The sequence below is a fragment of the Notolabrus celidotus genome, chromosome 3 (assembly GCF_009762535.1).
Source record: "Notolabrus celidotus isolate fNotCel1 chromosome 3, fNotCel1.pri, whole genome shotgun sequence".
NCBI classification, from domain to species: domain Eukaryota; kingdom Metazoa; phylum Chordata; class Actinopteri; order Labriformes; family Labridae; genus Notolabrus; species Notolabrus celidotus.
Window position 1 is genome coordinate 13,719,668 of NC_048274.1, and position 18,435 is coordinate 13,738,102.

The 18,435-nt window shown below is 44.6% G+C and overlaps 1 protein-coding gene across 1 annotated transcript in view; it reads right to left on the reverse strand.

Moving 5' to 3' along the window:
- The window catches only part of zfhx3 (zinc finger homeobox 3), a 333,992-nt gene that overhangs the window by 82,767 nt on the left and 232,790 nt on the right, over positions 1-18,435 (reverse strand). The window contains exons 9-11 of the mRNA XM_034680500.1: positions 4,383-6,893; positions 3,619-4,198; positions 770-1,266 (exon numbers count right to left, since the gene is read on the reverse strand). Of these exons, the coding sequence (XP_034536391.1) occupies positions 770-1,266; positions 3,619-4,198; positions 4,383-6,857 (3,552 nt within the window). The 5' untranslated portion in view covers positions 6,858-6,893. The remainder of the gene's footprint in view (positions 1-769; positions 1,267-3,618; positions 4,199-4,382; positions 6,894-18,435) is intronic.

Below are 18,435 nucleotides of genomic sequence, written 5' to 3' on the forward strand. Positions count from 1 at the left end.
TGTGTGTGTGTGTGTGTGTGTGTGTGTGTGTATACATGTGCAGCTGTGCCAGTTTGGGTTAAGCGCAGAGTGGCCGAAGCCGCAGACAAACAGGATAGGTACCTAAGTGGAATCAGGCCTGTTAGATTTATGGCCATTTGTTCGGAGAGTGTTCATCCATTGGCTATTATGGAATGATTAGAGGAGAAGGTGAAGCTCCAAGTCCAGCAAAAATCAATACGGCTGTCGAGAACGATTCAGCCTTTCCCGCTCCAAGGAGTATTAGCACCAAACCTCTGTCTCCTCACACTTCTTCATTCGTCTCCTAGTGATTCACCCCTAAGCCTCCTAGCCAGCCTCATCTGCCATGCTCTTCTCATGGCCACGGTGTGGCCTTGCTTTTATATGACTTCTGGAGAGGCACGGGTCACACGACGAAGGTGTCATTCACGCACTGGGAGAGGAGCTAGTTTAGTGGTGTGGGTAGTACTAGAACATTTACTGTCTTTTGGAGGGTGCTCAATTTAGCAAGAGGAGGATCAAGGGCGCGTTTTGCTCATAAGAGGTCAGTTGGATAACAAATACTCCGAAATATGATTCAAACATTACTCTACCCCAGGTTGTTTAAGAACACTTCAAATATTGAAATAATATAGACAGCATTAACATACTGCAGGTTGTCTATTGTACTGCATGAAGAGTCTGATATCCCTCACGTTATGTTTGTATTCTCTGATAAAATGAAAAGGGGGAGTAGTAGGTGTGATGAAGGAGTTTAAGGACCACTAACCTTGTAGAGTTTGAGGCTAGCTTCATGGCGGGAGTTGACAGTGTGCATCCTCAGCTTCTCCAGGCTGTTGGTGTAGTAGTCGCAGGCGTTGCACTTCAGGTGCACTGGATTGCCAATGGCCACACATTTCAGGCGCCATTCATTGCCTTTGCCCCCTTCTTTGATGTGTGCAACAAGCTGGTACTTTTGCACGTGTTTGTCTGTCTTGCAGTGCAGCTGGAAGTTGGCCTTGAGCTGGGTGGTGTAGTGGCACAACTTGCACTGGTGAGAGTCGCCCACCACGGCGCGCCACTCCTCCTCCGGTAGGCTGCGTTCAGCTCCCATATGCATGCCAAGCACATCCAGGTTGTCAGTGGTGAAGCGGTTGCACACGGCGCACTGAAAGAGCTTTAGAGAGGGGTCGCTGGTTTGTGATAGACTTTCTCCCAGGGTCATCAGTTCTTCAGACACCAACTGCCCACTGCCCAGCCGCACGTCCATAGGGATCTCCCCACCGACTAGAATGTCAGGGGAAACATAACGGCAGACACAAAGAAACGGGAGAAGGTTACAAAGGTATGCAGATGGCTGAATAAATACATCTATAATAATGTTCAACAATATCTGTGTAATATTGAATGACTGACATTGTGAATGTGTGTACTTATGGGCACATAGCTATCCCTGCTTTGAGCTGAGTGTGCAAAAGCTTGGAGTCTCCATGGGGACAGAAACCTCACACTGCCAGAGAATAAGTATATACACTGCCCTGTTAGGGCTGGTGCACTCTCATGGCCGGTCTGTAAATAAACTCCAGAGGCCATGATCTCTACGGAAAAAGCCAGTTATTTTATCATTACTGAATAACTAAGGAGTTCCCAGGCATACATTACTGTAAATCAAATTTGTTTTTTAACCCAGGTTACCTAAAAATCTACACAGACACATGATGGATTCATTCTTCTGGTTAATGGTTCAAATGACTAAGAGGGAAAAAAAACGGGGGAACACAAAATATGACATGAAACACATAACTGATGTTGAAAAAAGAGATGACTGGCTTTAAAAAATACTGCTAAAAATTGTGGGAGCAGCTGGGGCTTTGCCTATGTTTGCTGATCTTCAATCTTTCACTGCTTAGACCTAGCATACAGTCTTGACCCCGCCTGGCTTTACACTAAATTAATTCCAGCAGCTCCTTTTTATTTATTGCTGCAGTCTGTATGCAGCCTGTTCTTGGACTTTTCTCCATTACCTGCGTTTTTTTTATAGGCAGGAGAGGGAGACCTTTGAGAAACCCTCAGAAATTACTCACAGACCGAGCTCTACACTTATGGCTCCCTACGCTTTCTTGCAAAAACATAGATACACATGATGCATGTCTGACAGACCAATCCCAGCTTCATTCCAGCTCTTGCATCTCTCATTTCTACCTGGCTCTTATTCTTCTTAACCATGAAGATTCATTGATTTACACCAGACCTGGATACACCTCCTCACTAAAGTCTGTCTGGCAGAGCTTTGATTTATAGTTTTGCATCTGTTTCACATTTTTATGTTTTAGGATTCTTCTTTTCTTTTATACTGTAACCACAACACTGGAAAGGAAAATACGTCAACCCATATCAATATTTATACAGAGAAAGATTGGTAGTGCTAGGTGAATTTGAAAAAATGCTGACTCAACAAGTTTGAATGTTAACATGTTTTTCCTTATTCCCTTTCCAACGAATGTTTTACCGTTAATAACTGTCAGTCTTTCTTTTGCATTGGTACGCTATACTACCAAATTTTTCCCCAAAAAACTTAAAGTCACATCCTGACCCTTCTCTTTGACCGTCCTGCACACCATTTCCTATCTTGCTTTAACTACAGTAGCAGACTGCAGTCTTAGGAATGAGGATTACCAAGAGGCTGAGATCATGTGAGGTTAACATTTGTTATCTGCCTTCTTGGCAATACCCTCAAACCTCAGAAATCCGTGGTGGAAGCATAAAAACACAGCTTGGTGTGAGACCTCCTTGCAATGGCAGGTTCTCTCTTGAGATTTATTGAGCCCTATGTATCATACTGCTCAGTTGATATTGAAGTGTTTGTGTATGCTGGCTTTAAGAGTTCCTCAAAGTGTGACTGAGGATGACACCCGTTGTAGTTTATGGGCCCAGACTGTGTCATCATTGCCTCCCTTGTAACATGCTTATTACAAGTCACCTCACAGGAAAACGAACCAGATGGCAGAAGAGGGAAAAAAAGAATTAGTCACAGCAATCAATTCTTGTTTGTGTCTTTGAACTGGCGACAGTTGGAGACAAGTCTGTGCAAACTGCGGGGTTGTAACTGGCCCGCCAAACGCTCTGCTATGCTGCTGAATTACACATGCTGAGGCCTTCTTTGACCAAGATAAAATTTATTGCTGCAATTACAAAGTCAGAAAAAAATGGAGAACTCCAGTGGTGGAGCTTAGCAGCAGTTTGGGAATAATGATATAAAAAGACTGATGCTGGATGTCTAAAGGCAGGGCAGGGAGAGGGAAGCAGCATAGTTTGGTCCTCTAACTCACCTTTTAGAGCAAAATTGTGTATCACAATGACCTTCAAATTTTAAATGGTTGGTCCTGTGCATTACAAGGTTTGTATATAGATGTGTGACCAAAGCCCTGAGCACAGGCCTTTTGTTGTTAAGCATACTATCATGTAAACCTCAGTCTTCCAATGAGTAAATATGGTAAAGGAAGTGGAGTGGGCCCCCAAATACATTGATATTAAATGGATCAATATGCTCTAACATCTTGCTCTTGATATTTTAGTGACATTTGGTGATTTTGTTTAACTAGGAGTGTATCTGAGCAAGAGAGGACAAATAGGACTCACCAAGTGCAGGGGCCAGGGCAGTCATGTTGGGATCCAGGTGAAAGCTCCCCATCAGAAACTGGGCTTCAGCCCCTGCTGGGTCGATCTTGAGGCCTGGTGGAAGGCTCATGTTCTGAGTCAGGTAATACTGGTAGAGCTCAGCCTCAGAGGGTGAGGGCATGGCTCCCAAGCCCAGTCGTCCGTGTTGCATCTGAGACACATTCTGCTGGAGTAGCATCATGTTATGCATGTGCTTCTCACTGGTCATGTGGATACGCAGATTCCTTGCAACATTGGTTTCGTAGTCGCACACCTCGCATCGCCAAGTAGGTTTGTTCTTCGGCTTGGTCGGAGAGGGGGCCCCACACGGTCCTGCCATATGGGTGGAGGACTGCGTAGGATGGTGGTGGGGAGGGTGATGGCTACTGGCCTGTGTCACAGAGGGGACAGCCACCACTCCTCCAGGGTTGTGTCCAAATACCGGTTCCTGGCCGGTGCAAATGGTGCCTCCATTCTGCAGCGTCTGCATGTTGTTTAGGTGCTTGTCCGACTGCATGTGGATGCTTAGGTTGCCTTTCGTGGTGGTAGAGTAGTTACAAACCTACAAAATATACAACATTTTCTCTTTATATGCAGATATAGGTTACAGTCATTATTTTTATGTTTCATTATACCTCTTAAATAAGTTTGAATGCCTCAAACAATCAACATCACAAAAGCAACTTTAAGTGTAAGCCTTTGATAAAAAAAAATAAAGAAAACTGCCACTTTTCTTTGCAACATACCTCACACCGAAAGGGCTTGTATCCACAGGTATAGCTTTCTCCGCGAGCTAGACGTGGGTGGCTCTGACCACTACTGCAATACATACAGGAGCCGCCAGAGTCTGGGTGCTTCTCTTTCATGTGAGCCTCCAACGTCTGCTGGTATTTGTAATGCCAGTTGCATTTGGGACACTTGAGTGTCTTACATGAGTTGCGTGAATGCATCATGGTCATGTGACCTCCTAAGGAGCGTGAAGATCCCAGGACAGTGTCACATTTTGGGCATTCTACACCACTTCCTCCACTGCCAACAGGCCCGTGGTTCTGTGAACACTCGCCCATCCCTGTCAGGTCACAGGAGCCCCCTGGCAGGGGGTGAGAGTGACCGTGTGATGAAGGGTGGAGGTGATGATGATGATGTAGGTGCATGAGGTGATGATGGGCTCCATTTTCCTCCTCTCCCTCTGCCGGGCAATCATTTGGTTCTGGAGCTGTGGCACTATCTCGATTGGCACTTTCATCAGCAGCAGCATTGGAGGACAGGGGTGAGGAGGAAGTGCCAGCAGTTTCATCCTCGCTCCTTCTGACGGCAGCTGCCGCCATTGCCATAGGAACAGTGGATCCCTGGCAGTTAAAGCTCAGAGGGAGCTCTGAGGTCCTCCCCCCAACATCGGCAGCTGAACCCTCTTTTTTGACAGAGGACGAAGTGGAAGCAGGGGCTTTGCTGTTGAGCGTGGAACTGACTGCAGAGGTGCAGGCAGAAGGCTGGAGAGCGCTACTAGGCATTAATAAAGGAGATTTGGAAATGCTTTGGTTTGAGACAGCTGGTTCCCCTGCTTCACCTCCACCACTGCTACTGTTATCACCACAGGCCACTGCAGTGCTTTCTGCCTCCACCTCGTCTTCCTCCCCCCTTAATAACAGTTCTTCTTCCTCCTCCGAGCCCCCTATTTGGCTCGATAGATGCTCTTTGCTTTCATGTCCCTCAGTGTCCCCATCCTCTCCCTGGCATGCTAACTCTTTCCCAACAGGCTCCTCTGTTCTCCCTCCCTGTTTGGGCAGGGCACTGGAGTCTTTGGCAGAGCCTTGGGATGAGGTAAGAGTGGATGCTTTGGGGATGCTCAGCCCTCCAAGGGACAGGACTGAGCTTAGTTGGGTTTGTTGCTGTTGATGGGGACCAGAGTCAGAATCTTTGTTCAGTAGAGTCTCACTGCGCCCACTGCTGCTTCCAGGCTCCAGATGGACACCACTAAATGTGCCATAGAAGCTCTGACCAGGGTTAATCGGGAGCAGGTTAGGTTGCAGAGGAGCGTTCTTAGTTTTTGGTTCCAGGAAACTGATCAGGGGCTCTTTGTCCTTTCCAATGCCCTGGATGATGGCAGAAGCATGCTTGTCCCCTAGTAGCTGCCGCTCGTCCTCACACAGTGTCATGCGGTGATCATGAACGGCATGAGTGGCAAAGGAACGCGGGTAGCCAAAGGACAGCTTGCAGAGAAAACACATGAGAATGGGCTTACCCTTGCCATATAGAGCTAGCCCATCAAATTTGGAGAAATCCACGTTGTTAGGAACATCTTTGGATACACAGGACTTCTTGGCAGACCCATCGCTGTTCAGGTAATCCTTGTTGCTTTTGTGCCGCACATCGAAGACACGGAAACTGTGCAGGACAGGGCTTAGACCTGCCATGGTTGAGGTATTGGGGAAACCTTGGTCTGAATTGCCAAACCACTTCCCGAAGGACGAGGCTATGTGGAACGTGTTGATGATCTGAGGGTAGACCGTGGATGAAGCCCCAGCAGGTTCCCCCGGTTTTCCCCCACTGCTGAGAGAGTTTGTGGGAAGCAGGCTGGGTACCATGCCCCCACCACTTTGGATCAATTGACTGAGGCTCTCTACGATGTAGGCTGAGCCATCTGGCTGGTAGACTATCTCTCCAGCCAGGTTCTCCACATCACTGCTCTCCTCTTCCTCTTCCTCCTCTCCTTCCTCACTCCCACTTTCTGGTGCACCCTGTTGTTGTGTGGGCTGATGTCGCAGGAGAGCGGGCAAGCCCCCTCCCCCTGAAGCCATTGGTACTCCAGGAAATGGTTGAAGACTTGGGAAACAGCTGTCAATCTCCATTTCGTCTAAGTCCTCAGATTCTTCCTCTTCTCCACAGCTCACTCCCTCTTGCTCTTCTTCCTCGAGACCCTCTCTTCTAGGATGCAGCTGGCCTGTGGCAGAGCTAACACGGTGGGCTTTGGATGATGTCTGTTTTGGTGGCTGCTGCTGCTGGGACTGGAGTTCTCTCACCCTGTCATGAGGTGCACTGGGGTTTTGGGGTTGGGAAGGGTAAGGAGCAGAGAGAGAGAGGGGATCCAGGGAAGGGGCCTGGTTGGTGCACGGGACCTGTGAGCTAGAGTGATCGTTCCAGGGCTGTGGTGGTTGCTGCTGCTGGGAAGAGCCGAGCCCATCGTCTGTCCCAGAAACCACAGGAGACTCACAGCTGTCCATGCTGATGCCTACATGAGGCGTTCATCGCATCAAGGCCTGCAGAGACACAAAATGTGCAAACTAGAGGTTAATTATGAGTTCAGGATATTTACTTTAAACAAACATGGATGAACACAAGCACACACAAAACATTGTCTGCTATACCAATGTCAAAGCATGAATGTCTAAAAGTTAAGTTCAAAGTATTACAACGTCTTCTAAGAAAAGATAAGACAGAGAAAGTTTAAAAGAGATACTATGTATAGGAGCCTTAGAGGAAGAAAATCAAATGTATGGCACATTGGGTGAGAGACAAAAGGCTGGGATATAATTGAAAAATGACACCATGCTCATTACGCTAGATTAGGTACTTAAACACAATACCTGAGACAAGCACTAATAAGCCGTCCCCGATTCATCTTCCTGCCATATCAGGAAGGTACCATCTTTTATCTTCACCTTCCAAACAACACCCTTAATCTTATATTCTGCAAATCCTACATCCGTTTTTAATTAACTTGCAGTCAGGAAAAGGGAGAAACAGGCTAACTTAATGGATCAAATGGATTCCTTGTGAGATAATTAGACACTGAGAAGCCACCCATCAGCACATTGTACATTTACATAACTGAAATACTGCATCTAAAAACAGCTATTCTTAACAATATCCCCATTATCACTCCAACTTCAAGGTGTGCGTGAATAAGAAGGATATAATTCATGTGCATTATTGATACAGATGTATGAACTTTAACAAGAGCAATAAAAAGGCAGTATTTTTCTATGAGCTGAAAATACATGAGCTGGGTTGGGACTTCATGCAGCTGTGTTTAGATCTTTCATCCAATAACCTCCACGCTCAGCCTGGTTTCAAACACTCCAGCCATCCTCCGCCTCTGAAATAATAAATGGGAGCTGAGCTTTCGGGAGCTGGCCATGCCCCGAGCATCTGAGAGGCCCAACACAGGCTGCAATTTAGAGCGCAGAAGAGATAAAATGATAGCGCAAGATACTGCTGAGCTAATAATTTTATTAAAGGGATGCAGCCAACATTGATTAAAGGGGGCAATCGGGCTGAAACCAATAACTCTGGGCTGCCCTTTAACCCACCAGTGCTGAATATTACATGAGCAAAGTTTCCCGGCACCATGCTTACTGCCATATCCCGGTTGATTAGCACATTCGCTGCTAGCACTTGATTTATTTACTTATTTACTTAGGAATGCAAATTTCAGCTGTGATCAGAATGGAGTCTACCCCCACACCCTAACATATTAACCACTAAGGGAGAGAAGAGATTGATAATGTCTGTCTGCAGCTTCATGAATGTCTGATGAAGCTTGCCTCCCACACAACATACCTGGGACCTCTGTGGTCTTCATGCACTTACACTACAAAACTGCCACAGTAACTTCAAACATTTGCTTTTGTATTTGGAGTTTTGAATGAACAATAAGAATTCTGAAGGGCACACTGTAGGCAGAGTAACAATGAAGACATACGATTATAATGAGTGAGCAATGACTTTGATTAAGGAAGTATAAAAAATAACTGCAAATATGGCTTAGATGTTGTTGTTTCACTTGGGGGGGAAATGCTGTGAGTCTGGCTCATATTGTTTTGTTATACTCTACAGAAGCTAACCCCAATGACCCCTGCTTTGCTTTGCATATAAAATGAAAGATATCAGACTGGCTGGCTTATTAACAAGATTGCTTTATACAGCCAGACATGATTTAGAGATGGCTGCCATATTGAGTGAGGGGATACTAGTCCTTATGGTCAGTATTTATTATCTGCTCCATTAATAAGACGCCATGAGCTCAACAGTCATTTCACACAAATGGACTGAGGGCAGTGAGAGTAATGCAGAAAAAAAAATGCCATATGTCAAACAGACAATGATTCTTCAAACTGGAGGCGCGTGGATAAACTGCACAAAATGAAACAGAAAAAAAGAAAATGTGACTTGAGGAAAGCCTCAAGGAAAAAACGCTTCATGTTTGCTGTCTCACACCTTTTTCCTGTAATCTCTCCAGTCAGCCCCTCCTCCAGATTCCACTGCTTGTTTCAACCAGGCCTGAGTATACTAAAACCACATGCACAACTAGTACTTAAGAATGCTAGTTCAAAATGACCTCCAAAGTACCTGACTCTCATCTTTGCATAATTGTGAGTCGTGAAAAGAAAGGCTGCAGTGTACTGTACTGAGGATATGTTCCCGTCCACTCCCATTACTGCTGTGAGGTACCTGAAGCAATTAGCAGTGGACAGGATAACACGATGACTCTTGATCAGTGCTGGAGCTCTGAGCCAGCTTGGTGTGTCCACTGCTTACAGAAAACAGGATTGTCCTTTAAAATCAAGATGGTGTAATTCAATAACCGGCAGTGGTTACTGATGAGCAATGGGATTGTCTGGAGTCGGCAAGTCGCAGATGGGCCAACTGATATAACGCTGTTTGTCTCTCGGAGGTCTGCCTGGCTCAGTGACACCTGTTTAAAGCAGGAAAAGCTTTAATCTCTGGGAGGCACTAAACAAGTCGGGGAGACAGACAAAGAGACGCGGTCGAAGACGAGGGGAAGTGGAGGAGGCCAGTGTCTCTGTGTGCTGACTGTGTTAATAACCACAAATCAAAATGATGGAGCAGCCCACTACAGGTGACTACTGCTGAGTGGTATTATTCAAGGTTATATACTGTGATATGAGGAAAAGTTGTAATTTTCCTTTGCTTACTGTTTAAGCTAAACAAGTCACCCAGCAGTGGCTTCTTCCCTTGAATCCTATCATAATTCTGAATGTGGGCCCTCTGAGTTGACAATAAGAAAGCTGTATGCAGACAAAACAAGCCTTAGTTGACAATAAGAGATAATCAAGGGGAAGAAAAGGCTGGATTCCTGAGCTGATCAGAGGGAGAGAATGCAGATGACTGTAGAGCTCACAGTTATACCGCTGTCTGCCTTCAAAGGCGTTCTACCAAAGTCCCACTGCTTCAGCTGTTTCTCTCTTCTGACAAAAAATTAAAAAGTCACAAAGTCTACTTTCTACAGCCCCCCTAACAAAGCAGAGAGGGTGCACCTTGTGAAAAACCCTCAGTTCAGAGAAAGGGTCTGGGTGTCAATTTGTATGGATGGAAAATGAGAAGTTTTAAGTTATGGGTTCTTTCATTAGGTGGGATTTACCAGCCAACTGAGGGAGGAATTAAAGGCTAAGGAGGCATCTGATTATAAGCATGCCTCATACCTGCCTGAAGGCCTGGCCTGGCCTCCAGAGTACCCTGCTCTCCAGGGTTTCCTCTGGGAATTAGCTCTGACTGAACCCTACCCATGGATGCTGCTGCTGGGCTGTATAGGTGCGATGCAGCCTTGACCCCCTCCTCGCATCCACATACACATCAGCAGTGAGGGAACAACTCTTTAAAATGAAAAAAAGAGATGCTTCTTAATACGCCTAGAGGACCCTAACAATACACCAGATCTGATTTTCAATTGTCCCTCAGTGATGTTGCCTGTCTCTGTCTGGTTTCTGAGCCATCACTGAGCCTGGCCAGCCACCGCAGGGTAAGGGGCGCTTATTGGAAAATCAATGGCGTGAACGCTAAGCAAGTTACAGGAAGATGTGGGAAGGAAGGGTTCTTATTGATAAAGCAGGGGAAGGCCTTTGATGTTGCACTAGGGACATGCTCATTGATGGGGGAACCATTGTAGTCCTCAGGCAGAGTGAGGCACGGGTTTATCTCCTAGGTTTGTTCCAATTAATCACAAATAAAAGCGTGCATGCATTGCACTCTTAAACATAAGTCCATTTTAATGCCCAACATGGCTTAGTAAATTCTGGTTTTAACACTGTGCTCTTACAGTGATTGAATTTACATTTCTAACACTGCAGTGCAAAGCTCTTTTCTTCCCCTCTTTAATGTCTATTCTCAGCCTGTACGTACATAATGAAATAACCTGATACTCAACTAAAGCATAGGTATGCTACGTTACTGTGCAAGGTGTCACAACATTGACTCACTATACAGTATGGAAAAATTAAAAGAATGAAATAATATATTAAGTACTCTCTCTGTCATTAAACAAACTTTACAGTTACTTGAATTATTTTGTAAAAAATCATATCAATTCATGAAGAGTGACGATGATTCAAGAGGGCTGAATAGGAAAAATGCATGTCATCGTTCATTGTCTCAGACTGCTGTCACAGGCTATCTCTGTCATGGAGTTAAAAGCCAAACTCTGCTATAGACAATACACCATTATTATCTTAGGAACACAGAGTTCTTGTTCTCTTTCATCCCCAGCACTGTAAATCAGGCAATTAACCATGTAGAGCATTGTTGTTTATTGTGTGCTGTAAATATTCTGTCTGCTATTCTGCTAATGCAGACATAAGGGTGCTTCAGTATTGCTCCAACTGCAGGAGGCAAAAAGTCACCTCAGGTCGATGGCACTCAGCCTGTAAACAGGGCTTCCCGTAAAATCAATGATCTTCAGTAGGAGCTATCAGTCTGTGGAACAGAAATAGCCGTGGCTGTGTTGAGTCTGAGGAGAGGAGGAGCAGTGCTGTGTGTTTACATGAGAGTGTGTGAGTAGAGGGGGCCGGTCACTAGCACGTCTGGGATTATTTCTCAGAGATAGCAGAACTGAAGCAAAAACAGTCACAGCAGCTACAAACCTGACATGTTGGGTGTTATAGAAACCAAACTCCAGTCGGAAAATTTTAGTAATGTTGCTCTGAAGGTGAACTTGATGCACCAGACTGGTTTTAAAAACATATGTATCACATGCAGCTTTAATAATTCTTGCCAATTATGATATCAGCAAACTCAAATACCCTGGAGACAAAGTGCTGATTGTTTTCTTTTCACAGCACTCAATTTTAGTAACCGTTTTGCACTAGTTATACTGGCCAGTACAGGCTAAATTGATTTGTTTGTAGTATCAATTGCCTCCTTTGTTAATAGACCTGAAATAGAAGCTTGAAAATGATTTTACCCTTTACAAAGCACCGTCAAATCCTGCTAATCCATTACATGTTGCAGAACGGAAGAAAAGCGATTTAAAGCAAAGCAGCAGTGAAATCACAGAGCAGAACTGTACATCATACACATACCCAGGCCTTCTGATTAAATGATCTGATCAGAGCTCATCTAACTTCCAAAAAATCCTCCAGAGGGGATTCACACATGGCACTGGAGTGTTTCCTCAGTTTTGGAGGGTGTGATAGAAACAGCGTGCCGGTGTAATTAGAAGTAGTTAATTAGCTGTGGGTTAATTACTGGGTTGTGCAGAGTGTTGGTGAAAGACCTGGTGGGGTGGCAAAGCAAAGGGAAGCAGCGAACACACAGCAGGAAGCTCCCAGTCTCCCGCCAATTAGCAACCAGCATGGGGGGGCTTCTATGGTACACTAGCAGTACAAATGTGAGACGACTCATATTATTTTACTCCACCCTCTGTGACAGGGAAGATATAAAGAGAGAGCAAAGAAAATATGTTCTAAATGAACATACACCATCTTACAGACTGTTTTTATATATTTTATAGAAGTATTTCTGTTTATTTTTGTGTCGCAAAAGAAAAATAATTGCAGAAAAGTTGCAGAGGAATAAAAACTGGCATCAAAAAACAAAAACCAATCTCCTAATGGTCAGATTTAAAATGAAACCATGCAGAGATGGTTTTAATTCCTAACAAAGTTCATTCTACAGAAGCCAGATGTAAGATTTCTTTATTGGTAAACCATACTGAAAGACAGCACTGTGTTATTTTTCCTGTTATGTCCCCTGTGGTTTGTTTAGAATGCTTTGTAATTTATAAGAGCATTAATTATCCTTGGAACTAAGGTGTTGATGTATAATCAGGCAAGGGCTAACGGGCACAAGCTAACATTCACCCCTAGGCAACCCATTGAACAGAACACACACAGTATACACAGTGGGGTGTCTGTAGAATTGCAGATGCAGAGAGAGAGAGAAAGAGAGGTAGAGAGAGAGATATATAACTCCAAGAGGATTCTTATCAGATTAGTAAGATACACATCCAGCATTTCTGCTCAATTTTAACCAACAGACATGGGTATTGAATGATTTGCAACAGTCCGACATGGAACCTTACAGCCTTTAGCATGCAGTGCTGACTTTCCCATAGAGTGGAATGCAGAGAATATTTGATACTCTGTAACCTGGTCTGTCTGGCTCGAATCAATCAGAAAAAAAATCATGATGCCTGGGAAGATTTTTAAAAGTAAAAAAATCCCATGAGATATTTGCCAATACAAAGTATATTCAACTGCTTTTCTGTAGTGTGTGCAGATTAGCAGGAAAGAGAAGATGTGGGAAGTAGAGAACGTGAACTTGAGATACAGAGCTACAGAGAAAGAGAGAGAGCTGGAGACACATGTCCAATAAAAGGTCAGAGACAAGGGGGAAATATGCTGATCAAAGTCTTTGAGCCCCAGGACCTTCATTTCTACTAATTATCAAATCTGCCCCCTATTTATATCTGCGGGAAGCAGACGTTCTCTCCAGAGAGGATGGAAGTGAAATCTGCTAACAACAGTGCTTTCAGAGCCTCTGTTTGCACTCACTCCATTGCATATGCTCTAACAGGATGAGGGTGGCAGAGTGGGGTTAAGAGAACCAATGACCACGACTTATTTATCAATGTTGTTGTGATGACAGTAAAGGACGGAACACTTTGTACAGATGACTGCAAGGCTGGCCAAAGGTGAACTATAGAATCACGTTGCTCCTTTTTTTTTTTTGAAGAGGGGACAGTCATGTATGCGTGTCATTCTGGAGAACTATTGGCTAAACAGCAAGATCACATGTTGCAAGACACATGCACATGGACGCACCTTCCCGCAGCGCTGCAGTTAAGAGAAGTCAACCACAAACACAGCTGTTAAAATGATCAATATCATTGAAATATTAAACCTTAAGAAGCCACATTATTGATCGGAAGCCCAATGATAAAACGGTTTATTATCACATATGTGGGGCTTTATGTAAATGTTTTGGAGACCGGCTGTCAGGCAACTATTGGTCATGGCAAGATAACCTCCTCTCTCTCTCTCTCTCTCTCACACGCACACGCACACGCACACACACACACACACATACACACACACACACCCCTTGGTTCTGTTCACATACCCTGCCAGCTAAAAGCAGAGAAACTGCACTGATAGGGGTGAAAAGGGAGCTGTCATTATCACTACTTCTGAAACTGATCAGCATACTGAGCCCCTGCTTAAAGAGCGGCGAGAGGGATCCACAGAGCAACACGGTAGCTCTGGGATGTGGTCTAAAGGGTCTTCTGCAGGCACGACGGCAAACGGGATCACACTGTGGAGTAGGATCCACAGCAGGCAGGAATCACGCCCTGACAGACAGATTGGGGACATGGATAACATTTCTATAATCCTAGGCCTTTCTGTGTAATCTGGAAAACAAATACCTTAGTAATGACCCAGTGCTGCACCTGGTAAAACACAGGGTTCAGTGGCACCTGGAATTAGACAAGTATCCACTGCAGAGTGTTCTTAAAGGGACAGACACCTGTAGTAAAATGCTTAAGGGAGTTATAGGGGATACCAATATGTTAAAAAAAAATCAGCTGGAATATAACAAATGGAGAAGCAGTAACTTCAAAATGTGGCTCCGCAGTTAAGCTGGGACACTCTATGAGGAGCATGCAGTGGTGTGGGAGGATGAGTTAAAGTCACACAGAGGCTCAGCAGTGCAGCAGTGCCACAAGCCTGAGGGTTAGGCCCAGTGTTAGGCTAAGTGTCTAAACCTGAGTCGGGTGATAAGATCCCTTTTAGAAGCCATGTGAAGGCCAAACGACCGGGAAACCTGAGTAATGTGGGTGAAAGCTGCGCCGGGTGAGAGCAGAGATGTGGAAAGTCATGCAGTGTTATGTGTGGAAAATGGAAACCTACTATCTCTTTTTTATGCACCTCACACTGAGGAGTGGTGCAGTCACATTCTCACATACTTATCCAGACACACATACCTTCACAGACACACACACGCACACACATGGAGCAGGGATTAGAGGGTGTCTCAGTGAAACCGTTCTGTGGAAATTATTTCTTTACAGAAAAAAAAAAAAAGGCATGAAAGCCAACGGTGACCTGGCCTCTAATTCTAGAGTAGGATATCCTGGATAAATAATTAGAGGGTTCTTTTGAAGACCCCGCACAGCCCAACCATTCACTCCCCACTTCGCATTTGTTAAAGTCATTAATGACAAAGATTTAGAGAGAAAAGCAAAAAATCGTTCTGGTACACAAATACTTTTTTTTATGAGGCCTGGCCCAAATTCCTCTCTGCTTAGCTGAAGCCCTGATCCTGAGAAAGAACTGCACCCGTTTCAAACAATGAACCTCTGGGGAAAAGCGTTTTTCTATTGCCCCCTTCCTTTGCTGAATTATGAGCGTTAATAAAGTTAAAAGAATAATGTGCCCTGCGTCTCAAATGAGGAAGCCAAAAAGGAAAATGTTATGACACTGGATGTCAAAAGACAAAGGGCAAACAAAGTAAAAAGAGATGATAGCTTCAAACTCCAAGGACAGTGACTTCATTATGGTTGAGGATAACAAAAGGAGTTAAACCTGCTTTAAATATTAAGAGAATTCCTACCTTAATGGAAACTACTGACTTCATTTAAATTCTGACTTCACTGAAAATACTGTTACCAAGTGTTTCAGATTCCACTGCATCCTGACAGAACATCTTAGATCATTTCATTAAGACAAAAAAAACCTAAGAGGCCCTCCTGTGTCTTCAGGAAGACAAGTCTTCTGATCACCATGTTACTGCTGATAGGATGCCTAATCTTTACGGTGGCAGTTTATAAACAGAACACATAAATCAGATTGTGATGCTATCATCATCTTAAAAGAAGAGCAGAGCTTGCCCTACAGTTTACAAGGACAGATTCCAGGGCAAATCTTGGAAGGTGACGTGCATTCCTTGTGAGTGGAGCAGTGATGAGAAACTGTCAACAGAGGAAAAAGGAAGAAAAACAAAAAGAAAACAACTTGTTAAGTGTATAACAAGGTGGCCTGGAGGGCAATGCTGAAAGACACCTCAGCACTTGACTCTGAAGTGTGCAAGGAAACATCAAACAGCATTTCAATAGCTTATTTGAGCACTGACAGAGCCGACCACGGCGTTCAGAGACCCTTGTGTGAGGAAAAAACACAACAGTTTGGCAGGAAATAAAGAGGTAAAATCTCAGTAAAAGACAACAGTTTCTGCTGCAGAAGTAATCTTAGGTGTGAACAAAGTTGGAATTCTGTTCTGAGGCAAGATCCCCAGGAAGACTTGCCACTTATGAGGAAAAGCTGCAGCCATCAAAACAAAAAAGGACACAGAATAAGAGGTTCCTTTTCGATAACGGCTTCCTGTGCATTGTAAAGCACCAAGGTGTGTGTGTAAGTGTGTGTGTGTGTCTGTGCGTGTGTGTGTGTGTGTGTGTGTGTGTGTGTGTGTGTGTGTGTGTGTGTGTGTGTGGCAAAGTGAGAGTAGGCTTGGGTTGGTTTCAAGAGCAAGGGGAAACGCATCTTTACTGCACAGCAGCGAAAAAAGAAATTAAAAAAATTAAGATCATTAAAGCTGTTGGCAGCTCAGATGCTTGCACCATACTTGGCAAAGTGGGAACTTGCAAGTGTCTGGGTACTTCAAATCAGGCAGATAGAAGCCCACGTGCTGGAAACATGCTCTAGAATTCTAGCTCTTTGTGCAAGGGGAAAAAGAGAGAGGAAACAGACAAATGAGTGATAGGGAGAAGCAAAAACTGCTATGATAATTTAAGAAACGTGCAGCGTGGTAATAAGTTCCCCCTCTTCCTATCCTCTCCTCTCCTGGCTTGGTCTGAGTGTTGTGACAGCTACATTGCTGCTGGAGCTATATTTGAGAAAGACCAGCCTCCTGCCCCTCTCCACACACACACTGCAGCCCTTGTTCATCTGCCTTAATGAAATGGCCACATGCCTTCTCTCATCCCCGCGCTAGCTGCTTGCACACTGTAGCACCTGGTAGATATAAATCAGCCCCACTGAGCTGTATTTGGGAAGTGAGGCATTAAGCATGACATAGGCTGTCAAAGTTCAGATCTCACCGACCGCAACATCTAGTTGAACCGCTGCAGAGCAGACCCAAGACCGAGGAGCAGGCCTACCATGAGCCTCTTATCTCCTGCCTCCCAGCTCCACATGACATGGCTGCCACATCTGGGCCCCAGCTGGGCAGCCTGCTGAGCACAGCACTGCACGACTGAGGCTTGGTAGGGGAAAGATGGGGCACCCATGGTACATGGATTCAAGGGAAGAAGCCCCCTTGCAGGGATCAATAGCCTCATAGCCATCGGGATTTAAATGGGTGCTGTTTGCTGCCGTTTATCTTTGGGCTTATCTGTCATCAGCTGTGGGGGCTTCTGGGTATCTTTACAGTTTTTAAGTGGTGTAGGTTCTATTTCTGAACAAGGAGATAAAAGTAGCTGTGTGCATGTGTTGTATGAGCATGTTGTATGTATTATGTGTGTGTGTACCAGCGAGTGGAATTCGGGTCACGTGAGCCGAGGGTCTTAAGGTCAAACTGTGTGAGAGAACCCACACATTCCTCAGAGGACAGGCACACATATTTAGTGTATGAGCATGTGTAAGCATGTTCACTGACTTAGATGCATACATGTCCAAGCTTTATATTTGAATACTTAGTGTATTCTCACTCTGAGCTCCATGAGTTAGACAGACATACTCAAAAGCAAGAAGACAAAGCATTCACAGAGAAAAGAGATGAGGAAAAATGAAAGGGAGAGAGAGAGAGAGAGAGAGAGAGAGAGAGAGAGAGAGAGAGAGAGAGAGAGAGAGAGAGAGAGAGAGAGAGAAGGGTCTACTGAGCATTTTTTTCATGGGGTAGCAATAATTCACAATGGAAAGATTATGAAGGTTAGTGAGTCAAGCAAAGTAAAGTACAGAGAGGCAGATGACGAGAAAGGACATCACAGAACGATGCAAGAAGGCCAGGTTCAACTCAGCCGGACTGTAATTTACATTGCTGGGTAATTAGCTTCAGGATCAGAGCCTTGAGCCAATGACAGATGCCTATCGTAGGGAACAGGCAAGCATGTGAAGAGGAAGGACCGCAGCATTACTTCTGTGGAACTTAGCCTTCATTGATTGAGTCTGACAGAGGGAGCAAGTGTCAAGGGCATGAAAAATGCTATGTGTAATGTAAGGAACACAGAGAAATCAATTAATGGATTTAAGGTTATCTTTGTCAGAGGTGAGTAAAGCCCTGCTTTGAAATGTGGGAAAATGGATGTGTTATGTGCAGACTTGATTTGGAAATGAATAGTTTGGTTATACCTTTGCTCTGTGCATTTATGTACACACATGCATGCTACTACATTTGGAAACACAGTGTTACATTATACTTCAGGACTACAGAGGCAGGTGGCAGGAGTGACAGCAAGGGGGCGGGATTAGGAGAGAAGGAAAAGTGAAGCCAAAGAAAATAAACTGTTCAGCCATTTGCATAATGTTCACATGATATTAATGCGCTGACAAAAATAAAACCCTTGAGATG